Source organism: Dermacentor silvarum, chromosome 7 (assembly GCF_013339745.2).
Source record: "Dermacentor silvarum isolate Dsil-2018 chromosome 7, BIME_Dsil_1.4, whole genome shotgun sequence".
In the NCBI taxonomy this organism is placed as follows: Eukaryota; Metazoa; Arthropoda; class Arachnida; order Ixodida; family Ixodidae; genus Dermacentor; species Dermacentor silvarum.
Genome location: NC_051160.1, coordinates 137,781,714 through 137,807,178, shown reverse-complemented (window position 1 = coordinate 137,807,178; position 25,465 = coordinate 137,781,714). Strand labels below are relative to the sequence as shown.

Below are 25,465 nucleotides of genomic sequence, written 5' to 3'. Positions count from 1 at the left end.
CGTATAGTTCAACAAGTTTCTTTCCCTTAGAGACATTCCTCGCTATGGTGAGAGTTAAAAAACTGACACCTGTATTAAGCATCATTACGCTGTTGGTATCTGGTTATGGGGTTCGTGGTTCGGACTGTGCGTTACACAGATGATCACTTGCCTACGCCGCCAGAGAGCTTACAACGTGATAGCTGGCCTACGCTATTCCGGGGCGTCGCACTAAGCTAAGAGGATCTACGCCATCGTCCGTCTCTATCGCCGAGAGTTGCTTGTTGTAAGGATATGAGGTCGGGAAGTTAGGGAAACGCATTACTTTATTTTACATATTTACAACTCGCAAGTGGATCCATGGTTGTAGGAGCACACTCCATGTCGGAGCAATATACATGTCCAAGCGCAGTACGTATCAGCACACACGCACAGTGACCAAGATCGGCTTTTTAAGGCTTCGTTTTCCCTAGGTTACAAAACGACGGAATCTGATTACCTTAACCCGGCCAATCGGAATTGTCCAGCTGTTCGCAGCACTCCGCCCATGCTAGCACCACCTTCCTGGACTCACCCATCGGTGTTGCACCATCGCTCACGCATACGACGCAACCACGAGGCAATTGGGAATCTAGCGTCGACGCTGTTCCCGCGAAAGTCATCGACACTGGCCCCTTGCGTCAATTAGTGGGCTCTACGCGATGGTCAGCTTGTAGCGATTTGAAGAGCCTGGCCTTGACGGTCGTAACCGCTTCCACAGAATGCGGCGGTTGCTGCCACTTCGAAGGGAGATTCTTAGTTGACCCGAAAACAGTCAGCGCCGGGCCCCGTCGTCGTTTAGGCAGGCGACGGAGGCTGAAAATGCCGATTGGTGTACTTCGCTTCGTGGTAAGCACACCAAGAATGCCTTTGCCGTTTTGATATGCAACGACGCTCAGAAAATACTGGGGCCAGCTTCAAGCATTTCGAAACCCAATCACGTTCACGAACCACACAGCGCGAATGACTTCATTCGCGCTGACCAGCAGAAACAGAATGACCAGCAGAAACAGAATGAAAGGAATACGATGTTTATTGCGCCTGCGAGAGCTGTTATACGTCATCGGGGAATATCGATGTCCTTCCACAAGTCCATGACGTCACTTCCGGCAGTCTTGATTCTGATGCGCTCCAGCAGGCGCTGCACCTGCACCGGGGAGAAGTGTCCCTTCCAGTCGCCCACGGAGCCCTTGCGGACAAACTCGCCGGTCATCGGCCTGCGGACCAGCTCTTCCACGCTCGGGCCGTTCGGTGCCACTTGGGAGTCTTGGGACTTGACGCTTGCCGCTTTGTGCTGAAAAATGATTATAAAAGTAATAAAAAGTACGTTCGCTTTCTTATATCCTGATCTATTCAGAAACTTTCGCGGTGCAACTTATTATACAGATCTGATAGAGTCGAAATTCTGTATAAATTGTATATGGATATAGCAAAATAGCGGATATAACGAAGTAAATCTAGAATGTTTCTCGCAGATATCAGCACCTAAGAAATATCGGCTTATTACGGACTTCGGGTATAAAAGGCATTTTCATATGGGAAACTTCCTGCTTTGAGCTAAAACAGTTATAAAAGCAAGAAAAAGAAAACAAGTTGACATCGCATACCCTGTAACTTTCGCAATGTGATTTACTGCAAATATCTGATACAGTAGAACTTCGATATAAATTTACCACAAATACAACCAACTATTCGATATAACGACTGTTTCTCGCCGATATCATCCCATTAGAAATATGTGCTTATTACGACTATCGGGTCTAGCGAATATATTGTGTCGCACGCGATTTCATTGTAACGAGTTTCGACTGTATCGACAAAGTGGAATCTATGCATGGGTGCATGAAAACGGTACACTTCAAGTATCACCACTACGACAAGGATTTTTCACCTAGTTCCCATGTTTTGCACCTCCAGCTTGTCACTCTATCTACTCAACGCCACGCCGAGCCTTCAAAGCTTTTATTGCGATAGGAATTATATGGACACTCCAAGGCAGATTTCTGCCGTCGGCGTCGTCGACGCCGTCGCCGTGAGGTTCCGTATGACGTCAATGGAGATGAAATCGTCGCCGCGCGCCGAACGCTGTATGTGCGAGTGAAAGGGCGGGAGGAACGCGCGCTTTCACGGAGAGTGAACGCACGGCGGAGAACAAACGCGCGTTCTGCGCCGTGCTCCCTTAAGGGCTGCAGAAGTAGGCGTCTCTTTCCTCCTTTACAATCACCATATATGTAGAGCAAACGCGCCTTCTTCCGACGCGCGAAAGGCAGTGGGGGGGGGGGGGGGGGGGGGGAGGGAAGGGAGGCGACGTTTAGCTGCGGCACCAAGTGCCTCTTCATATCAGAGGCTCCGGCAACAGTCACCAACGCCGCACGCATTTTGTGCGAACGCGGGCAAAACGCCGACGGCGTCGACAACAGTTCTGCGTGTTGCCAGTGCTGCTGCATGTCCAAGTTTATAGATAAAGCTACTATCATTACTCCGTATAGCTCTCTACTATCGCAATTGATGCTTCGCCTTAAACTTGACAACTTTTTTTACAGCGTAAGCTGTTATGGGCTCATTCTAATAGCCGTTTCGGTTCGCGATGATGCCGCCGCCGGCGTTTGGCGTAACCGCTATCGCCGGAAATGCGAAAAAAGTACCCGCTCTCCGCCGGGAGCGAACCTGGGCCCGCTGCGTGGGAGTCGGATACTTTACCACTGAGCCACGCAGGCGCTTTGCAGAAGGGGCTTTGCCTGTGCCGATACCAGATGCTTGTAAATCGGGCCTTACCAGAATATGTGCTGTCTTCAGAGAACCTTGACAGCTCGTTCGTGCCAGCGGGTGCCATACGGGCGCTGACGAATGCAGATGAAAACCTCAGCGCTGTGCAGCACTTTGTACTTAATGGATGGCCTAAACGCATGTCACCGTGTCACAATCACCTTCAACCTTATTTTTGCAGAAGACTGGAGCTGTCAAGCGTAGAAGGCCTACTCTACTGGGGTCATCGCATCGTCGTACCCCGCAAAGCGCGAGTGTCCATGCTCGCTGAGCTACATCGGTCACACGGTTGCATGTGCGATGAAAAGACTGGCTCGGACGCTGTTCTGGTGGCCTGGGTTGGATGGTGAGATCAAAAGCCTTGCACGTTCGTGCATCTCTTGTGTACAAGCGCAGCCAATGCCTCATCGCCAGGCTCCTATCTGTTAGCCAGAAACGGGGACCAAGTGGGCACGGCTTCACATTGACTATGCCGGACCAATAGAGGGGCGCATGCTGCTGATAGTCGTCGACTCCCATACCAAGTGGATCGAGGCACTTCCCGTCAGGTTGGCGACCACAGAAGTCACAATCGCGCAGATTCGCGAAATGTTCGCTCGTTTTGGCTTGCCGCAAACAGTTGTATCAGATAACGGGCCTCAGTTTGCAAGTCAGCAGTTTTCCCAATTCATGACTGCCAACCACATAACTCATCTACGCAGTGCGCCGTACCACCCACAACGTAATGGTCTCGCAGAGCGCGCGGTCCGCACAATAAAGGATGGCCTTCTCAAGCACTCGATCGTGAACGATCTCGAAACAAAACTAGCACGAGTGCTGCCAGGCTATCGACGTACCCCACTACTGTGCGGCAAGTCTCCATCAAAAATGCTACTGAACTACCAAATTCGTTCACGCTTGGATGCTTGAGTCCCTTCTCTACTTCGAAGTTACTCGCAGCCTCCCAGATTCCAGCCCGGGGACCAGGTGTGGGTGCGCAACTTTGGCCAAGGGAGGCGTTGGCGTCCAGGCATCGCCAAAAGCACTGAGGGTTCACGGCTGGTAATGGTCGACACTCCAGATGGCCTAGCCAGGCGTCACTTGGACCAAATTTTCCGTCGGGCGCCTGTGTCACCCGTGGCCCCAAAAGCGAAGGCTCCCGACACGCTTCAACCCAGCCCGGACAACAAGAATCGGCAGACGTAAACGCGAGAAGGCCGGTCCAGTCCGGCTACTCCAGAACCAACTGGCGCCGTGCCTGGTCCTTCGACAACACCTCCAACATCCCTTCCAACCGAACAGGCTCCCAGTTCCCCAAGTCCACCGGTCTTACGGAGGTCTACCCGACAACGAAGACCCGTGCAAGGACTGCGGTTTTAAGAGAGGGAGAAGTGATATGAAGTGCTCGGCTAACACGTGTCAAACATGATTGGTTCTTTTTTGTTACGTCATAGGCAAGTAGCCTATATATATAGTTGGTTCTCTGAAAATGTGTGGTCGTGCGTTAGCTCCTGGGCCGTCTCCGTCACTCTGTCACCCGCTACAACACTATCAGGGAGCAGAAATATTTCCTTTACACGCGCCGTATAGGCAGGCGCGCAGGCGCGGACGACCCGAGCCTCCGCCAGTATGTATGGTGGCGCCATCTAGTTAAAGTCCTTGCAACCGCCGCGCGCAGGCGCAGACGACGGGATGAGATTCAGACGAGGCGCGCAATCAACGCTATCTCGATGCTAGATGTGCGCCACGTATTCTGGGCACATCTTCGGTACAAGTTATGACGTCTCCTCGCACGCTACGAACCATTGCTGAAGAAGCGAATCGTAGAGCTACGTGCGCGGCTACAACCAGGCAACATCGGGCTCAGCAGACTGCTTTGCAGAGAGCCTTACAAGCCGCAGCTCGCCGTCGACGCCGGGCGGACAGTTCAGATCGTTCTCGTCAAAATCGAGGCGAGGATACTGCCGCGAAGACCCTGTTGTGCGCGGTGGCGAAATTGGAGCTACTCTTGCGTCGCTCAACCAGCTTACGCTGTGACTGTGCTGCGTGTGCCGCGCAGGTCTGTGACATTTTTTCGATGCTGCTGCATGTCCAAGTTCATACAGCTGATAAAGTTAATATCATTACTCCGTATAGCTCTCTACAAGTTTGCTATCGCAATTGATGCTTCGCCTTTCAGGTGAAACTGCGACAACTTTTTAACTCCTTCACAATTTCCTTTACTCAACAGGTTCAGCACACCTCCTAGACTGTGGTTATACATCCTCTAGACGCTATAACATGAAATATATATATATATATATATATATATATATATATATATATATATACATATATATATTCGCGTCATTGCCGTACAGAGATGTTTAAATAGTTATTTTGTCCGCGTGTAACAGTGGAACGTTTTATCTGGCCATGTACGATTTTTAACGCCTTTCAGATATTGCCAACCACTGATTTTGCTTGTATGTTGCACTCCCCGCTCCTGCGAGGGCATTTTGCAGTTTGTTGAAATAAAATTTAAAAAAAAACATACAGTACGGCAGTTCAAACAACACAGTGGCAGAAAAACAAAGCAACCGTCTGTTACTTTTTTATACGGAGGCAGGGGCGCGGCGTGCACACAAGTAAAACACAGGAGCCCTACAACGCAAGAAATATATCAAAATCTTAAACCCGTGATTAGACTTTGAAAAATACTTTATGAGCCTAACAAGATTTAGTATTTCTCTTTCAGTGTCCCTTTAAGCGACTATATTGCCACGTTGTAGTGACGGTGAAGAATATAACTGTCAAATTTCACAGTTATAACTAGCGGTTTAAACCGCTAGTTATGGATTTAACTGTTTAATGGGCGAGCTTGTGTCAAGCAACCGACACACAAAGCATAACGATTGCGGTGAGCATAGTCGTCAGTCCTCGAAATCTGGTCTACGGGTCAAGGGCTTCGGCTCTCTATACGTGACTCATCGTACATGCCAGCGTAATCGCTTGTGCTTGCGTACGTTCCCGAATGTACTACACCGCTATTTGCGTCGCGTACGCAACCTGATTAGAAAAGATTCTTCCGCATTAAAATCGGCGACAACGTTCGAGAAAGTTCCGATACAAAACACGACGCTCGGCGTGCGTCTTGCGCCAAGCGATGGGTAACTTTGTAACATTGAACCGTTAGCCGGTGAAAAACGGTCATCGGAAGATGAAGAACGTACGCGGGTCAATATACATGCGCGTGTATTCATTGTTCAGGTTATGCTTGACGAGGAAAGCGCACGCTAACCCTACACCCGTACCTCGTCTCTGACGGCAAAATCGCACGAGTTGAAGATTTTCTTCATGTTGCCCAGCGCCGCGGCCTCGAGGATGCGCTCGACTAGCGCCGGTTCCTCGCGCAACCTGGCGGCGTACTCGTCGCCCAGGAAGCCGGCGATCTTGACCACGGCGGCCGCGGTGTCCTTCTTGAGTTCCTCGTAGGTCAGGAAAAGGACGTTGGGATCCGAACGGTGGGCGTACCACGACAGCAGGTGGTCGAAGTAGTCGCCGAACTCGACGTCGCCCGTGATGAACAGCTCGAAGAACTCGTCGAAGGTGCCCTGTTCGAAGCAGTACCCCGGCAGGTGCTTGGTGTGGTAGTAGTAGGAGACGCAGCAGTCGAACGGGTTGCGCGTGATGTACAGGTACCTGCGCCAGGTGTAAATGTATACATGTATATATGCACAGTCGGCGGCAAGCGCTTGGGGACCACTCTATTTGAGATAACGTTTAATTCCGTGTAGTTTGGGAGGATAAATATATAGCCAGCAAAACCATCAACATTGCACTGTTCGCATTATACACAGATGGAAAACTGAATACTAGGCTGCGTGGCCCATGCTGTGGAAATCTTTCATCTTGTTCACAGATTTCGTGGTCCGTAAACTATGGATCCCAGCCGTAGAGTATACGATCGCAGCACGTGTGCCAGCGGTATAAGCAGAAATATAAGAGATGAGGTTAGCCGCAAACTCATATAATTGTCACTGCTTCATATAGATCACTTGCACGAACCTTTTTAAGGTGCTGCCGTATACCCTATATGACAACAGTTAGCGCTGTTGCGACAATATCGAGCGTACTAACTGAACACAACAGCGTGAATACACTAGAAGAATGCAATTCGATTCCATCGCTAAGGGTCAAGTTGAGAAGACTGAGAAATTATAGTAAGGTATAAACCAAGTCGTAGACGGCAAGCTGGTGGACGGACCACTCGCGGGTAAGACCTCCGCAGTGACTGGCCATAGGGAAAATATTAGAAGCGTTCAAAAGGGCTTTCTGCACACTCTTTGCAAGAATTGCAAAGGGAACGTGGTTAGCCAGCAGGCTACTACATTTTGTCGCAGATATCTGTTTCGCGTCATATCGCGTTTCTATGTCGCGACCGCGGTGTATGGCCACAACACTCTCGCGCATTCTCAGCAACTCCATGACGTCGCAGTCACGTGCTATGGCTACGCACGAGTTGCAAGGCTACGTACTTGGCCTGCGGCGAGTACGGCTGCCTGTCGAACGGCAAGTGCGTCTTGATGGCGCCCGGCTTGCTCCTCAGGACGGATCGCTCTGCACCGCGCATCTCCAGGAAGGGCGTGTTGTCCCAGAACTGCTCGCGGTTCCGGGGAGGAACAGCGCCGCTGCGAAAACGGTACATCACACTCGTCGTTAGCCGTATGTTTAGTTGAAGACAGACCGGCCCACTCTGCGTAGAAGCTACGCAGCATTCATTCGCTAACTCACCGAAGAACGAAAAGAAATCATAACTTCGAGTACAAAGGGTTCCGACACCGTTAGAGGGTGCACGCGACTTCCTGTTCTGCGCCGCCAACGTTTGGTTAGGGGAGCACAGCTCAGGCCAAGTGCCTATTAGCTCTAGAAGCAGACCCTTATGCACTTAGCTTATTTCCTTTTTAAGTGCAACGTAGCGCGAATCTCGACCGGCACATTGCCGGCACCATCTCTCCACTCTAGCAGCCCGTATCCATATCCTGCCGAATCTTGAGATGAAAAAATTGTCATCCACCTGACAGTATCACGAAGGCACAACATTTCCTTTGTATAACTTTGCTGTATTCTCAGATGAACGAAAATCTTTATGGTTGCTAATTGTATCTCCTTTAGAATAGAATAGATAGAATATAGATGGATGGATGGATGGATAGAAAGATAGATAAATAGATAGATAGATAGATAGATACACCCATAGATAGGTAGACATAGATAGATAGATAGGACACTCATAGATAGGTAGACAATAGATAGATAGATAGATAGATGATAGATAGATAGATACATAGATATCCCTAGAAATTGCGTGTAGTACCCTAAGAATGCTAACGCATTAAAACATTTTGAAATCGGTACAAGCGCTCTTTTCTCTGAGGTTTTTGTTTGCCATTGTCTAACTGTTTATTTCATAAGAACTCAGCAACGACCTAATGTTCATCAACTCGGCGTCTCGAAGGAACGCAACAAACACACGACGAATTCTACTCGTGATCGCTTCACGGGCCCTTCCCGGAACACTACGTCTTGGAAGTCCACGTATGAAAGAGCCCGCATCTGCAAGGTGTGAAGTTAACTGCTTTCCTTCCTGATCGAGCTGCGGGCACAACCACAGGGAGTGTTCCACATCAGCAATCTCACCACGCGTTTGGTGGACCAATCGTGCTGATAGCGCTAAGGAATGCTCATGCGAAAAAACTGCTGGCCAAGCACGCCCAGAAAACCCCCACCTGTTGTAACGCCATTGCCAACGACTTAACAACAGTAAAAAATCCGTTGGTCTAACCTTTTCAGTGTAGGATACAACAAGCCGTGTACTGCATTGTGGAGTTCAGCGTGCCGAAGCTGCACAGTATGGGGGATGCACCAGAGGGGAGCTCCGAATTAATTTTGACCACCTGGAGTTCTTTGGCCTGAAGCAAAAGCATGGTACACGAGTGCTTTCGCATGCCGTTCATATCGAACTGTGGCCGCAGGGCTCGGGAATCGCACCCTTGACCTCGTGCTCAGCAAAAGAACGCCATAGCAACAGATCAACAGAGCCAGGATTAAAAAAAAGCGTCTGAAGTAACATTGCAACACCAGACGACGACGTTATAGAGATAAAACTTTCTGGATCGATGCAACCATTGGATGTGACTAAAAATAATTTTAACATATGACACACAACACCGCACTTTTACTTTCATTACAGGAAAGACTGCAAGAAATGTGAAACTGTGTACCTCTAGGCGACTTTATAAACAATTATTTCACAAGAGCGTTACGTAGAGCCACGCTTGCCCTCGCGTGCGCAGCCGACGTTTGCGTATATAACTCGTCATGTTACGCCGTGAAGAAGAGGTAAGAGCCCATGTCCTTAGCAAAGGTACGCAGCCTCCCTTGCAGCAAAGACGTCAGGCGACAGCAGCCCCAGCACGTTTAATATCAGTAAATTATGAGTGAAGGTGCGTCTCCTGATATGGCCCGTTACCAGTGCACCGCCAAAAAAAGGGAAAAAAGAAAAAAAGGAAGAGACGATTTCTTCTTGATCAATGGATGCGTGTTATAAATAATGTCTTCTAGTTGACGTCTCCGCGACGGATGTCAGTAGATGACGTTACGAAGGCGGCAGGGGGGGGGGGGGGGGAGGTTGCATCATCCGACCCACGTACGAAGCGCGACCCGGTATACTTGGGAGGTTTTCCGCCGCGAAGCCCCGAGAAATATTAGAGAACAGTGGGTGATATATTCAAGTTAATTGTACGTCGTTTCGTCAGTCGCCGGTTCACACTGTACACATGAGTTTCTCTTTGGGTGTTGCTGCCTTCGTGCCTGTCGATTTTCAGTGTAGAAAACCGCGGCATGCCTACCCAAGCGTCATAACGCGAGAAAATTTATTGTAAGAACAGAAAACAAAGTAGGCGAAGTTATAAGAAGGCAGGCGACACAAACCACACAAACCTAGTGAATAGCAGATACGAAAGTCAGGGAACCTAGAGCAACTCGACTACTGTGTCACAGTAACCCGATGTGGTGTACTGGACACTATCAATTTCCGCCATATTGTGGAATTCGCCATCTTGTCAGCTATGATTGGCCTTCAAGGCTGCTATGGCATCTCTGACTGGCTCCCTCAAAACACTGCCATTGCAGAGTTTGACAATAGGGCACAAGCACTTTCCTTAATTCGCAAGTGCGCTTCTCTGCACTGCCCATTTGCCTAACTAATAGCGGCATCGTTCATCGTTCAAATGAGGACGATGTGCTAGCTGCACATACCGGGGCTTGTATGTCGCATGATTTCTTCACGAGAACCACGTATACATGACACAGGAAAACTGTGCTCGTACACGCTGTTTGCATAAGCTGACTACGCCGTCACTAGTTGGGCAAGGTACATCGCAGAAAAGCTAGCCTTACCTTCCTTCCTACTTAATGTCAAAACAGGTCCATCTGCGAAGGCAGGGGAGCTTGTTAACGTTCTTTGTTAATAAACGAAGGAACTCTCTACTACCATTCTTGCCAGCTGCAGAGAGGACGTGCTCGGAAGGCGTTAATGCTGCTGGGCGCACATCACCGTCTTTATAACCGGCATTATGTCCAGTAGAAGGGAAACCTGTGCTTGCCACCACTGAAAGGGGTCCAAGTCGTCATTTACTTCCGGCACCGAGCGATATGCCAACACCTGGCTTGGCGCTTCGTCGTTTCACGCGGAAAACGAGTACTTCCGTTTTAACAGCGGAGCTGTTTAAGCTCTTGGTTAGGCCGCGTATCGCGAACAAAAAAAAAAAAAAGAAAAACTGCGCCTGGCGATGACGTCATCGCGCGTTGCCTAGCAACCACCTCGCGGGGCGGCGTGTGCTTCGCATCCTCTCCGTGCCGTGCACATGTTGCCTTGACATGGGGCGTTAAGGAGAGGGAAGGAGAGCATGCGCGCTATGCTCGGGAGAGAGAGACACAAAATGAGAGCGAGAGAGAGACAGAGAAAAAAATTGTAGCAGCACCAACGAGGCAACGTGCAGAGCTGCTGCCGACGCCGTCCGCGTTTCCCCGCTTTCGCGCCGAAAGCGCGCGGTGTCCGTGACTGCAGCCGGCGCCTCTGGCGGCGGCTCGGCAGGTTTCGACCAGCCACGCCCCGGCTAGTGTGGAGGCACAGCTTCGCCGTGACGACACCGGGGAGATAAAGCTCAGAGCCGCCGCGACGGCGGCAGAACTCTCGTTGACTCTGTGGCGAGTACATCTAGCCTTGACATGGGACGACCAAAGAAGATCCGGACACCCGAAAAAGAAGCCGCTCATCTTGAAGCGCGTCGCGCGGCCGAGCGAGAATCTGCGCGTCGGCGGCGAGCCGATTCGGAATACCGTGCCTAGCGGCACTTAGCATTTCCTAGCAAAACTAGCCAAGCCTAGTAAAACCTGGAAGAAGCTAGGTCGATCACGAGCTTCGCTGTTTACTCCAGCCTTGCACCACTAGTGAGAGCTGCCCACATTTTTTTTTTCCTTCGAGGTACATGGGACCTGTTTGCTGAAACGAAACTAAAGGTTCTCGCAGATTTTGCCGCAAGTGCAGCGTAAATGTGTGGGTGCAGTCGGAATTCGTTCCGTTCCTTGCTGTTGAGAGAAGCACGGGCGTCAATGCCGGTGCTTACCTGATTTTGGTCATGTGAGCTTAGCCGCTAATTCGCGATCAATAAATTTAGCCACGATTAAAGCTTTCATTGATTAATCGTAAGGCTAATCAATCCAACACCCAGTCCTGGCAAATATAAAATAAAATTCAGCCTAAGGACACTAAGCGGATTTAAGTTATTCAAGTACCAAAATATACACATAGTATATAGGTAAATAGTAAACAGGCCTGAGTGACATTATGTTGCCTAATACAATGTTTGCATTGATCAAACTACAAACGCACAGTACCCACAAATAAACTAGACCTACTGGTGACGGGCGGAGTGCGGCAACTGTATATCATCGCGAAAGAGCTGGCGCAAAGTTTCAGATAGCTTGTCGAATGATTCCACAACGCCACACTGTTCCCACACTGTCTTCACGGAATTTTGGTTAACGCCGGCATCACGCAAACATCGCAAATGTCCCGCGTAATTATTTTGGCTTCTCTTATAAATGTGCAGAGGCTGGCATAGTGATGCATTGAATTAGTAAAGGAGAATGCTGCACAGTCGCTTTCAAGCGAAGGTTCATCTATAATGACGCAAGCACAAGGTCGCCGTAATGGACGCTTTCATGAATTCCTCTGGCACTCCAGATTACTTATCGAGTTTAATAAAAACGCTACATTGGAGCAATAAATCAAAGACGTAATTAATTAAGGTGTAGTCTGCTCGTGACGCTCAAAGAAAACTTCTGCTTTTTTATTATTGTATTTAATATAGCATGGTAACTCCTTTCTTTCTACAAGTGCTAAAGTACAAGAGCATCCCACATGCAATTATGCATACCACAAGAGTCCACATTGTGATACTTTCGTTCCTAAGATAACGAAGGATGATGTGTATGGTGCACAATGACACAAGCTGGCACATTAGATTTTCGTACTTTCACATGCCAACTGTATACGTGCCTCTTGCCTGTTCCCGCACGTATTTCCGATACGCAAACACGCCTACACACACACGAACACACATCATGCAAATAATGCTGAAATAAATCCGACGACTGGGGCGCCATCGCTTCTCTCGTGTGTAATACCTGTATATGTTGTAGACGAGGTACTGCAGCCAGGTGGTTCCGCACTTGGGGTAGCTGACGATGAACACGTCGTCTGGCAGCGGCTGGTAGGCGAGCGCCGAGCGGACGCACTGCTCGGGGAAATAGTGGCTCCAGAGCATGCCCTCGATCACCCGGGTCGGCGGGCGCGCCGACATCTGCACAAAGAGGGAGAAAACTAAACTTGTAGCAGAGGTTGAGCAATATTTCGATCGAAATTCCGCGGCTCATGGTGGTAAAACCACAATCTCATTATGAAGCACACAGTATCGGAGGACTCCCGAATAATTTCGGCTACCTGGTGTTTCCTTTAATGTGCACCTAATGCACGGTACACGAGCATTTTAATGCGAAAAATCCTTTGCTTACTTTAGGCACTTTGATCGGTAGACCGTAAAAAGATTTCTGGTCGATTAGCGCAAACGAGGAAGGACCGAAGGGGACAAAGGGAGCGCAATTCTTGTCGCTTCCTTTGACCCCTTCCGTCCTTCCTCGTTTGCGCTAAGCGACCATACATCTTTTTACGGTCTACTGATCAATATGAACCGACTAACCAAGCAAGATGTACTTCAGGCACTTTGATTCTGTCCGTATATCTATCTATTTGGCCTCCTACGTCATCGTGATGCCGTCGTGGTCATTTAACTTGTTATATATCAGGACATGCATGACATGACATGCGTGGCATAACATGAACGACATTGCATGACATGAGATGCGTGACACAAATGGCGTGGCATGTGTGTCCTGACGTGGCCATTTAGGCCTGCGCGATGCCATCGTAGTCATTTCCTTTACCTAGATAAATATCAAAATACCATGCACGACATTAATGAGATGCACGATACGACATGGCATGGATGACGTGACATGCACAACATGAATGCCAGAATGCAAACATGCATGATATGACATGAATGTCATGACGTCATTTCATGACTGATATGGCATGCCATGGTCTGTATGACATGCATGACATGATGTCTTGCTTCATGTGGTCACACGGAGGCTCGTGCAACACGCACAGCTGCTTAGTTAATGCGAATACGCCCGCCCATCTGGTATTTCTGAACAAGCCCGAACGATGCTGGAAGGCAAGGCGCCTGCAAAACGCTTCGCATAACACAGCTTCTGGCCAATCAGTTATGTGGAATCCCACAAGTTGGAGGGAGTATCATGAAAGGGAAAAATTGTCATCCACCCGAATGGAGCACGAAGCTACAAAACATCGACCATAACCTCGATTCCCATGGAATCTGCGCAGTTCCCTTGAATCGAAATGCAGGCCGCCGCGACCAGGACCGAAGCCGCAACCTCAGCAGTGCAACGCCGTAGCCACTATGCTACCGCGGCGGGTGAAGTTGAAGTCGAAGAACCAAACTGCGCCGCAAAAGTGTGAGCTCAGAATAGTCATCGTCACAATATGTACCTGTATAAATAAGTTTTGAGTGATGAAGTGTGCTTTCAAAGCTCTTCGTCAATTTCGTGGCAGCATGCCCATTATTAAAAGAGAACACAGATGGCAAAGTTTCATTTATTATTTTTTTTTCTCACGTCAAAACTCTAGCGCAGGTACGCCTGTGCGACGTCATGGAACTCGCAGTATGTTGCGACTCAGTAGAAGTTCTTGAAACTTTAGTCGGGTTCAGTCTTCGGTTCCTTTAGCATACAACGTCAGGATGGGGTTGGTGCAGGAACTTATTTGCTGCGTCGCACCAGTCTCTACTTTGCACGCCTTTGCTGGTTTACTAAGCCGCCTTTTGCGTTAAGAGTCGCTTATTAGTTTGTTTTGAAAGATAATTGAATAATACAGCTCATTTATTTTTCTCTCTACTGTTCTCTTAAAGGGGTGGTGAGCATGAAACAAAAGGAGATGTTGTAAAACGAATGTTATATTCAACATAACAGGAGCCTTATTTCAGACAATCAAATGTAAACGTGTAGAGCAATAAATACAATTTTACACGAGTGTAAATATGACTCGGGACTTAATGTTTATTATATTGCTATAATAATTTTAACTGTTTGGCGATTTATTCAGAGCGGTAAAAGGTAAGCTGCCCATGGACGCCACGTCGGTTACAGACGCGTATACCTCATCGTTAGGTTTGTCTTCCTTAAAGTTTCACACAAATCGCCTCAATACCCTAGCTTTGAATTAGGGAAATTAAGGGTGGGCCAACTAAACAGTTTATTTTGACAGATACAATACATTACTCATCCTTCAGACTCATGCTCAGAAACTTAATGTAGCATGAGCTCATACCTGTGCATTGCTAAGCATCTTGTTCCTGCAGGTATACCGGCACACATTATCCGCAAAGTGTAGTAAAGTAACGAGAGAGGTTGTGGAAGCATACCGCATATTTAAGAATTCTTATGATTGTATCAACTGTTGTTCAGTTACACTTTATGTAGATACATAGAAACATGGGAAGATGGGCTACGTCTGAGTTGTTCCGTTAAGTTGTCCATTAAGAAGACATACCATTTCGGCAGGCACATCACTACACGATAGTTAATGCTGGACATTTGATGTCCAGAGTAACCAATAAATGGCGGAAGTAAACGTCGGTGTTCGCTAGTCTAAAAGCTTGACCCGTACACAGTGTACAAACACCACAAAGTGAGGGTGTCGTTTCCGGGTGCGCACCTTTGTCGAGTCCAGCGGCGTAAGCCCGAAAGATTTGATGTCACGCGTTTGCGTACAAGCTGGTGTTTATCATCCGTACAGATAAGATTAACAAACACGTACACCGACGACGCGCTTAGAATCCTTACGCAATAACGGCGATTGCCGCCTGCAGTGGGTCATGTGTATGAAAAATGCGAGGCAGCGGCTTGTGGTCCGAGTACGTGTATATGCGTATACCCCGAAGCCCAATTTTCGGAGCAGGAAATTAGAAAAAGAACGACATATCGTCACAGCCAGCACATCTGTTCTCTAATCAAAAAAGTCTAGTGGATATCAGTACCATTGCCACAATTAAAACCTTGGCTGACTAAATGAAGAAGTCGTGAGTAAATTCAACTTTTTCATGATATGTTTGTGTAAAAGATGGGTTTTTCTAACAGTACAGAATTACGCTCATATTAGTGACAGTCATCATCATCAGCCTATATTTATGTCCACTGCAGGACGAAGGCCTCTCCCTGTGATTCGCTTTTTTGCTAGTGTGGTGATGTAGGACTTATGGCGTACTCTTTCGTTATGGTGTACTTCCAGTATACATCATTATAGTGGGCCTCTTTTCTTTCGTTTTGGCTCCTTTCCTGTCTTCGTTACAGTTACGTAATATGGCCATTTACAATATAGCATACTTTTTTTTTCGTATCATAATGAATGCACCACTCTTTTTCTTTCTTCTTTTGCTCTCTTTATCTACTGTGTAATATTGTAGCTATAAATGACCATTTTAGTATGCCCCCTGCTCTATATACGAGCGCAGTTGAGGTTTACAGTGCTCGAAAATGAATTAATGAACAAGCAAACAATAAAAATTAAAGCAGATGCGATTAGCATTCGAACAATGTAGCACACTGAAGTGACGGTTATTTCTGAGGTAACGTTTATTTAACATCTGTATGTGGTGGTCATTCTAAGACTTCCGTTGATTTCGGTATAAGCGACATACTCCGGTATCGTGCCACTTTGCTATGGCACTCGTTCGCCAATGTCCCAAATGAACATGGTGGCATTACGAATAATCGATTATTTTTTATTCGAATAACTATTAATCATTCATCGTTTTAGCCTTTAATTGATTAATAGCTTTCGATGCAGGTTTTTTCATAGATTAATCGATTAATCGAAATTTTTGACGGTACTTTTTAGACAGGTTGAAACACAGTTATCTATCTTTGTAGGACCGTATTTTAACGTTTTAGAGGTGGAACCAAGTTTGAAACACAAGTGTATAAACGTTTGAGAACTTGTAATTTTGAACTTGCTAAAGACTAATTATAGTTGGTACTAGCGGCTTTTGAAAATAGGAATGATATATGCTATAAAATGGCACTTAGAGCACCATTAAAGAAAATGAATAGCATTAGTGAATCCCTGTACACTACAGATAAACAAGAAATAAGAAAAATGACAGAAGTGACAGGTGAAGTGCAACCGAAATATGCAAAAAAAATTGCATTATGCACAGGGGAAAAGAAAATTACCCGCCGCTGTGGCTTAGCGGCTATGGAGTTACACTGCCAAGCACGAGGTCGCAGGATCAAATACCGGCAGCGGCGGCCGCATTTCGATGGAGGCGAAATGCAAAAACGCCCGTGTGCTTGCGTTGTAGTGCACGTTAAAGAACCCCAGGTGGTCAAAATTAATCCGGAGCCCTGTACTACGGCGTGCCTCATAATCAGACCTGGTTTTGGCACGTAAAACCCCAGGAAGAAGAAGAAAGGGGTAATGTGCTCAGGGGTGGCACTCGCCATGCACGGCCGTGAAGCGGCAAGTGTGGAGAAGTCCGGCACCTGGATGCCAACCCACGCGACATTGGCGCCGCCGCCAACATCCGTCGATCGGTCGCTCATTCCTGCTGTTGTCACTTGTGCTGGTTGTGCGCCGTCAGCGAGTACGTCGAAATTTGTGTTTGTGATATTTTTTTTTTAGTTTATGATGATGATCAACACGAGAACAAGGTGAGAGAGGAGCCAACGTTTCGACAAGCGGACTCGAATCTACTTTTCGAACATGGTATTCGCGCTTCCATATACCGAACGGCGTTGCAACAAACTTAGGAATTCGTTCGAATAAAATCTTGGTTTCGGATAGTTGGTATTCATTCATACCTAAACCATCTTTTCGGCGCAAATTAAACGAGGACCAATGACACGAACAACAGGATGGGCGCCAACTTCCAACTGATTTTCTTTCACACAGGAAAGACGATTTTATAGCACAGTCCAAGACACGTGATAAAGCGTGGGCGCGCGTCACACCATTTTTATCTTTCCCTGCGTCTATTACTCGAAGAAACCCAAACTGTTGCCGAGAAAACTCGGCTCCTTATCTTGAAGGGATAATGATGGCATGCTTACACAGGCCCCTTTGCTTTATGTAAAACGCCTCTATCACTTCCCTCTACGTTCTGTCTTTCGCCCTTCCTATGAACTTTGTTTCTTTTAACTTGGGAAAGCACCCGCAATGCTTGCAATGTGTCGCCATTAAGCTGCCGAAACCATTCCTTAGATTGAGGCGGTGCTGTCTGGGCCCATCGTTGTAGCACTGGCCAGCCTGCCCATGTACTCTTTTCCGTAACTCAATGGGACGCGATGAACAACCCCTGACGCGCACTCCGTAAACATGGCTGCGTGCATTGTAGAACACGTGTTCTTCTTGCGCCTCATCATGGCACACAAACTGGGCAGTCTGCATGGTTCTGACATCACGACTCTTACAACATGATGGGAGCCTATCTTCTTGACATGCGAAAGAGCACGAAAGTATGGGACCACTTAATTGCACAGGCATGTGTTCCTTACTTCATTCTCTCGGCTGTTCATTTGCACTTTTCTGCTTCGAGGCGCTCTCACAAACGCTGGAAATCAAAACCGAAGGGTATCCTACTTCACGGATACGGATGAGCTGGGCTCTGAAGGTAGCTGTCATTTGATGAGTGCACGATTTCTGGAGGGCTGCTTTTATACACGGGGCAAGGATGCCTCTTTTTATTACATTTGACTGGGCACTGTCGTACGGCAAAAGGCCTTGTTGCATCATCATCATCATCAGCATCATCATCATCATCATCATCATCAGCAGCAGCAGCAGCAGCAGCAGCAGCAGCAGCAGCAGCAGCAGCAGCCTGTACTTATGTCCACTGCAGGACGAAGGCCTCTCCCTGCGATTTACATTTAACTCTGTCTTGCGCTAGCTGATTCAAACTTGCGCCTGCAAATTTCGTAACTTCATCACCCCACCTAGTTTTCCGCCGTCCTCGACTGCGCTTTCCTTCACTTGGTATCCACTCTGTAACACTTATGGTCCACCGGTTATCCCTCCTACGCATTACATGGCCTCACAACTCCATTTTTTTCCTCTTAATATCAACTAGAATATCGGCTACCCCGTTTGCTCTCTGATCCACACCGCTCTCTTCCTGTCTCTCAACGTTAGGCCTAACATTTTTCATTCCATCGCTCTTTGGGTGGTCCTTAACTTGTTCTCGAGCTTCTTTGTTAACCTCCAAAAAAGTTTCTGCCCCATATGTTAGCACTGGTACAATGCAATGATTGCACACTTTTCTTTTCAGCGACAGTGGTAAGCTGCCAGTCAGGATTTGGCGATGCCTGCCGTATGCACTCCAACCCAATTTTATCCTCTGTAAATTTCTTTCTCATGATCAGGGTCCCCTGTGAGTAATTGTCCTAGATAAGCGCACTCCTTTGCAGATTCTAGAGGCTGACTGGCGATCCTGAATTCTTGTTCGCTTGCCAGGCTATTGAACATTATTTTTGTCTTCTGCATATTATTCTTCAACCACACTCTTACACTTACTCGATAACTGACGATTTTGGTCACGTGGCTAGCCCTCTAGCACCATTACGTGGACCACACAACGGCACTGGAGAGCAAAAAATGCAGCATTATACGAAAAGGATAAGACAACAGTTTTGTTCATGAATACTCACGCAAGATTCAACCTTCTTTTTTACAAGGCAGGGAAAAAGTAAAAAAAAATGAATAACATAAATATATCGTGCTATAAAGGAACAAGAAATACATATAAATCATAACTCTCAGAAAAAAAGCGCGACACGCGAACTAATTTTCACACTACGCTTTATGCGGTATAATTATAGCTAAGTAAGGAGAACATAACGCGGTTGCATAAAAGTTCATTATGAACCGCTCAGACGGACAAACTCAACTAGTCGCGAAGAGCAGGGAAAATTTTATTTTGCACGTAAGTTTTATTCAGTTCTTATTCGTGGCCTGGACCGCAAATATTAATCATCGTCTCCTTAGTCTAAAAAAAAAAAAAAGCAGGCTGTTTCATTGAAAAGATGAAGTTATAAATCTTGTATTCGTTCCCAGCTTGTGCAATGACCCTTCTTTCTTCTTAATGAAAAGTGTCTAAACTAGCCCCCAATGCAGGCAGGTGCCAATCGCCCCTAAATCTTTTCATCGGTGCACGGCTGCGGTAGCGTGACAATTCTGAACAAAACTTTGGCGTAATTGATCCTTATAAGCACATTCTTGCAAGACGAGGCTTCTCTTGACATTTAACGCCGTCGTCTGGAGCATTTGTGTTTCTGCACTTATGTGCTTGCAAGAATATCCTGATAAAATGCGCAGCCTACTTAGAACATTTAATCTATGAAAGAGCATTTAATCTATGAAAAATGTCAAGAGCCAATTATCTCTGTGAAGGTGGATGACCAGACGTCAGATTAGGGATTTTATGCCCAGCAAATGTGCGCTCCAGGACCGAACGAAACTTTTATATCTAAAAACTGTATCGCATCCTCGACCAGCAGTTTAAATATGAATCTCAGGCCTTTAGCTTACTAGTCAAAAATAGATAAAACATCGCTTGCGACTGTACGAAGCTCTTGAACTGCTGAACTCGTAATAATTAGGAAATCGCCCACATAAACGATGTACCCTAACCACGGGATCATCACCGAGGCGGCTAGAAACGCATTTGTCAAGACGGCACATGAAAACGTCACTCAGCAACGGAGCCACCGAAGACCGAATGCAAATTCCTGCTCGTTGAACAGAAAACTTGCTGTCATTGACGACAGATATTGAGTTTAGGTAAACTTCCAAAAGCAATAAAAAGATGTCGCTAGTGACGGCTGCTTGGTGCTGAAAGCGCCGTTCTCCACTTTGTTCAACCAGCTCACGAACTGCAGCGATATCGAGTAATATAAATCCGTGAGGTCATTCGAAAACGCGGACCAAGCAATCTGCATTCCACTGGTCCGTGCACCTACAAGCTCACCTGAACTCCAGATCAAGAAGGGGTCGTCAGTGGGAAGAGACTTAGGATGGCGCTGAAGGTGCCCTGCCACACACTTCTGCCAAGACGAGAAGATCGGCCTGAAGGGACAATCCTGCTTGTGGTTCTTGGCCGTGAAGAAAATTTCAAGAGAGGCCTCTTCCACTCAGGCTACTTGATTCCCGAGCGCCACCAAATTACAATCTTCCAGTAATTTCTCTGCTAACTTCTTCTCTTTCTTCGGATCAAAGTCCACTGCCTTGAAATTCTTCTCCACGGCTCCGGAGGCTGTTCCTCGAGAATCGCTTTCTGGTAGCACGACTAAGCCGCCCTCCTTGTCAGCTTGAAGAATTGACAACCCATTGGCTTTGGGTAACTAATCACATCCTCGATGGCGGACCTGGGATGGTTGGTGCATGGGTACTACGGTACACCTGCGCTTTCCTTCCCCGCATTACACCGCGCGACGTTGTAAACAGCGACACAGTTTGTGCAGCTTCGAGCAATTTACGCAGTGCTGCAGATTGTTTCAGATACGAACGATGTCAGGATAACTACCTTCCGAAAGTGTGTCGAGACACGTGTTCTATCGACTCAGCTTCCCGACAAGGATTGCAAAGCGGGCGGCCTGCAATCGTTGCAGACCGCCGCCTTGCATTTTTAATACACCGTCGCTCAGCGACGGCGTATAAAAATAAAGAGGCCTATGCATGCATGCCGTCGCCTTGCCCCACTTTCACTTCAGTCGGCAATATACGCCGCCTCGGTCACACCTGGTTCTGTTTTGAAGATCAACGAGCACACACTTTCTCAATTCGTGATTGTGCTGCAGCATTACAGTTTCATGGAGGCACTTCGTCATTGCAAATTTGTTGCATGTCTCAATGACCTCCATTCACGCTCCAAGTTCTGCCATCCGAATTGAACAGAGAAAAGTATCTATTTGGTCTATTAAAATAATCTATGCGCGGTGTTGTAGCGCGAAAATAAGGAGGGCGAAGGACAAGCGCCGACTTTCCAACTAAATTTTTTATTCGAAGAACATGAGGTCATATGAAACTTTAGTGGCAAGTCCGCGCTTGTACTTCGACCCCCTTATCTCCGCGCTGCACCACCTCGCATCGTGATATACGAACTGGGTGAATCGCTCTGTGTCTTACGAATTGAATATATATATATATATATATATATATATATATATATATATATATATATGGGCTACACAGGTACATTCTCGAAGTTGCCGTGGTTTAAATGCGTGCTGAATAGTACGGGCAATACAACTTATTTGCCAACTATAAACACAACTGCTTAGGAGGTAAACACGTTGGTATTAGTTAATCATTGCAGCAGCACACAAAAAAAAACACAGAAAAAGCATTAATGGTGTTCGAAATGCGAAATTGCCGAATCGAATACGAATAATCGAGAAAAATGGCCCTCGAATACCGAATCGAATAGTGAATATTTCCACTTTACAAACAAATAAAATAAAACGTTTGTTGGAGACCCGTGGGCAAAAAAAGAAAAAGAGGCCTGTTTACGTTCACTCATATACAGGGTGTTTTTATTTAGCTGCACCAATTTTTTTAAATTAGAAAAATATAAATCTTGGTCACGTTATGTTTACCATTCGAGTGTACGGATTGGTGCCCTCTAGATACATAGCAATTTCCGCACTTACGTGCGTAATTAGCGAAGTTACGGTAATTAACTTTCTAATTATCAACAACAGGTGGCTACAGCAAATGAGTGCTGTGGGTCCCGTCCTCGACACTACCTATCCCAACGATCAAATTTTGAATAGCGGAGTTCTTGTGGGAGCTACGAGAACAATTAGTTCCCCTTGGCAGGCTCCTTGAAATCTACACTGGCTGCAAAAAGAGCGTCCATAGAGTAACATACGGATTACAAGAGCGGCCACTCCAGTCTAAAATCGGCCGAGCTATGCAGCTTCATGCCGCCCGCTAGAGGGCAATACAACACTCCCTGTCTCCATGGGAACGCGCGTACTATAGCTATTTACTGTAGTAACTTTTCTATAGTGCGCTATACGTCTACTTGTCTATGTGGCTGTAGACGTAGACGTTATCAACGGGATCTGCCGGCCGTGAGCGGTGGATGATAAGACTAGCATAACGCATCGCTACAAAATATCGGCCATGGTGTGATCAGGCAACGTGACGCTACAAAAGATGTGCGATAACGTCTGCGTGGTCGCCATGGTGTGATCAGGCAAGGTGACGCTTGAAAAGATGTGCGGTAACGTCTGCGTGGTCTTTGCAGGATTCGTCTGTCAGACGTCTGTCTGCTTGGCTGCTGCTTGGTAAGAAGGCCTTCATTACGTTCTTTTATCCTTTCATTACTTTGCAAATTACTTATGTATTTGTCACTTCAGCCGTAAGTTGACATTTGTCACATTGTGCTGTTCGGCGCAGAGAGCTTTTTGTGTTCTTCACTTCGCGCATGATGTTCGTGGATTACTTCACATTATGTAAGAAACAGCAATTTGGAATGCTGCGCCCCACGTTTGCAAGAAAATCGTTTCTTGGCGCGAGAAAGTGAGTCGGCACATGCCGGTTACGTATAGTGTGAATTCAATGCACGTCTGTGCAATTGTGTGAAAGAATGCAAACGTTATGCTTAGGATCGTTATTCGTGGCGTGCACAGATTGCTTGAAGCCTTTGTTACGAGCACAATTAGAGAGAACTTTCGAATTGAGAAGAATGTTTGTAATCTGTGGCTACGACGTATTCTGAATAAACACTCCTGCTTAAGTAGCACATGCATGGCACCGAAGGTAGCTTTTTTTTTTAGCTGCGATAATTGCACGTGACGCTTTTCGCGAAACACAGACGACACAGACGCTCTTTTTGCAGCCAGTTTCGGTTTCAAGGAGCCTGCCAAGGGGAACTAATTGTTCGCGTAGTTCCCACATGAACTCCTCTATTCAAAATTTGATCGTTGGGATAGGTAGTGTCGAGGACGGGCCCCAAAGCACTCATTTGCTGTAGCCACCTATTGTTGATAACTAGAAAGTTAATTACCGTAACTTCGCTAATTACGCACGTAAGTGCGGAAATTGCTCTGTACCTAGAGGCCGCCAATCCGTACACTCGAATGGTAAACATAACGTGACCAAGATTTATATTTCTTTAATGTTAAAAATTTGGTGCAGCTAAAAAAAAACACCCTTTATAATGTCGGTAACTGACTGTCAGGTCACATTAAGAAGCTTGTAAATAGGAAACAACTGAAGGGTGATTGTATCTGGTGCACCACTTCAATGGCTAATAAAACAAAGGAACAGCGCATCAGCAGGTGCACGTCGTACTTGTTGAAGGAGCCCAGTATTCAGCACCGTACATTGCTTGAAAGGAATCCATCCGTGGTGAAGTTGGCTAAACAATAAACTGCTTGGCGCAAATCGATACAACCATTTCGTAGACTTCTTAAGGCAAGGCATGCTTATTCAAAGAACGTAAACTATCGTGCAGAAGTCATCGCTTCCGCGCTCTTTCTCAAGATGTGGCGCATCTTTGGAACAACCGCGCTTTTCCTGCAGCTCAATCATTCGGAAGGGTCTAACCTTGAATCGGTATTGCTCACTGTAGATTGCAAGAACAGTAGTTATTGGTTTAAGTATTCGACCACAAACAAATATCCAGCAACATCAAATAGCTAGTTCTCGAATCAAATGCAAGTCGAATAGCAGAGTATTTGTTTCCAACTTGAAACTTCGCATAAACGCCCCTACCAAGAATACAAAATAGAGACGAATACACAGGCATTGAATTAACAATTGTATCTTTCTTTTTATTTGTCTTCCGCGCTTTTATAATTATAAAAACTGCTTTAATGAGAAACTCTAGACAAGAACACGTTGCCAAAGTGAGCAAAATTGAATAAAGCGTTTAAAAATAAATCTATATAAAAATACACATTTTCACATTTTAAAAGAACGCAGCGTTACCGTTGATTGGAACATACGCACAAGCTTGGATGTTACAATTATTGTTTGTAATTCATGAAGATGGCATCCATGCTGGTGCAATTTACACGGGGTAACAAATTTACAGGGCCATTTTGTACGTGCAATAACACGACACCTGGCGCCGCAGTTCCGCCCTGTTCGCTCCCGTAAAGCTTTCACTAACAATAGATTTATGCCCGATCTAAATTATCCAATGCATTCAAAGTACGTTGCCATTATGTTGCACAGCCCATCCGTATCATCCGTCTCTCTTTTTTTTTTTTCAGCTCGAAGTTGCCCCGCGGCGAAATTGGATAACGAAATTCTAAGAATGGAGGCTCATTTCATAGACACTGTATGTATACACCATACGAGGAAATAGACAATGAACAGAAACAAGGCGTAGGATAAGTTAATGATGTTTAATTGAAATGTAGAAATGATGTTAGAGGCAATGAAAGTGGACGAAACAAATTTGTCGCAGTTTCACCCGAAAGGCGAAGCACCAATTGCGATAGCAAATTAGTAGAGAGCCATACGGAGTAAGGATAGTAGTTTTATCAGCTGTATAAACTTGGACATGCAGCAGCACTAGCAACGCGCAGAAATATTGTCGACGCCGTCGGCGTTTTGCTCGCCTTCGCACCGAACACGCGCGGCGTTTTTATATAAATACGTATTTGGTGCCGCAGCTAAACGTCGCCTCCCCTCCCTCCCGTCCCTCCACAACCTTCCGCGCGACGGAAAAAGTTGCGTTTGCTCTGTATATATGGAAAGGAGGAAGCAGGCAGCCCTTCAGGGAGCACGGCGCAGAACGCGCGTTTCCTCTCCGACGTGCGTTCGCTCCCCGTGAAAGCGCGCGTCCCTCGCCCCCTTTCACTCGCACATATAGCGTCCGGAGCGCGGCGACGATTTCATCGCCGTTGACGTCATACGAAACTTCACGGCGACGGCAGAAATCTGCTTTGGAATGTCCATATAATTGCTATCGCAATAAAAAAACTTGCCGCATGATGGAGCCGC

At 46.7% G+C, this 25,465-nt stretch overlaps 1 protein-coding gene across 1 annotated transcript in view; it reads right to left on the bottom strand.

Moving 5' to 3' along the window:
- Nucleotides 1-1,033: 1,033 nt before the first annotated feature.
- Nucleotides 1,034-25,465, bottom strand: part of LOC119459208 (sulfotransferase ssu-1) — a 34,214-nt gene continuing 9,782 nt past the window's right edge. Inside the window, exons 2-5 of the mRNA XM_037721030.2 lie at nucleotides 12,496-12,671; nucleotides 7,281-7,433; nucleotides 6,057-6,444; nucleotides 1,034-1,312 (exon numbers count right to left, since the gene is read on the bottom strand). Of these exons, the coding sequence (XP_037576958.1) occupies nucleotides 1,079-1,312; nucleotides 6,057-6,444; nucleotides 7,281-7,433; nucleotides 12,496-12,671 (951 nt within the window). The 3' untranslated portion in view covers nucleotides 1,034-1,078. The remainder of the gene's footprint in view (nucleotides 1,313-6,056; nucleotides 6,445-7,280; nucleotides 7,434-12,495; nucleotides 12,672-25,465) is intronic.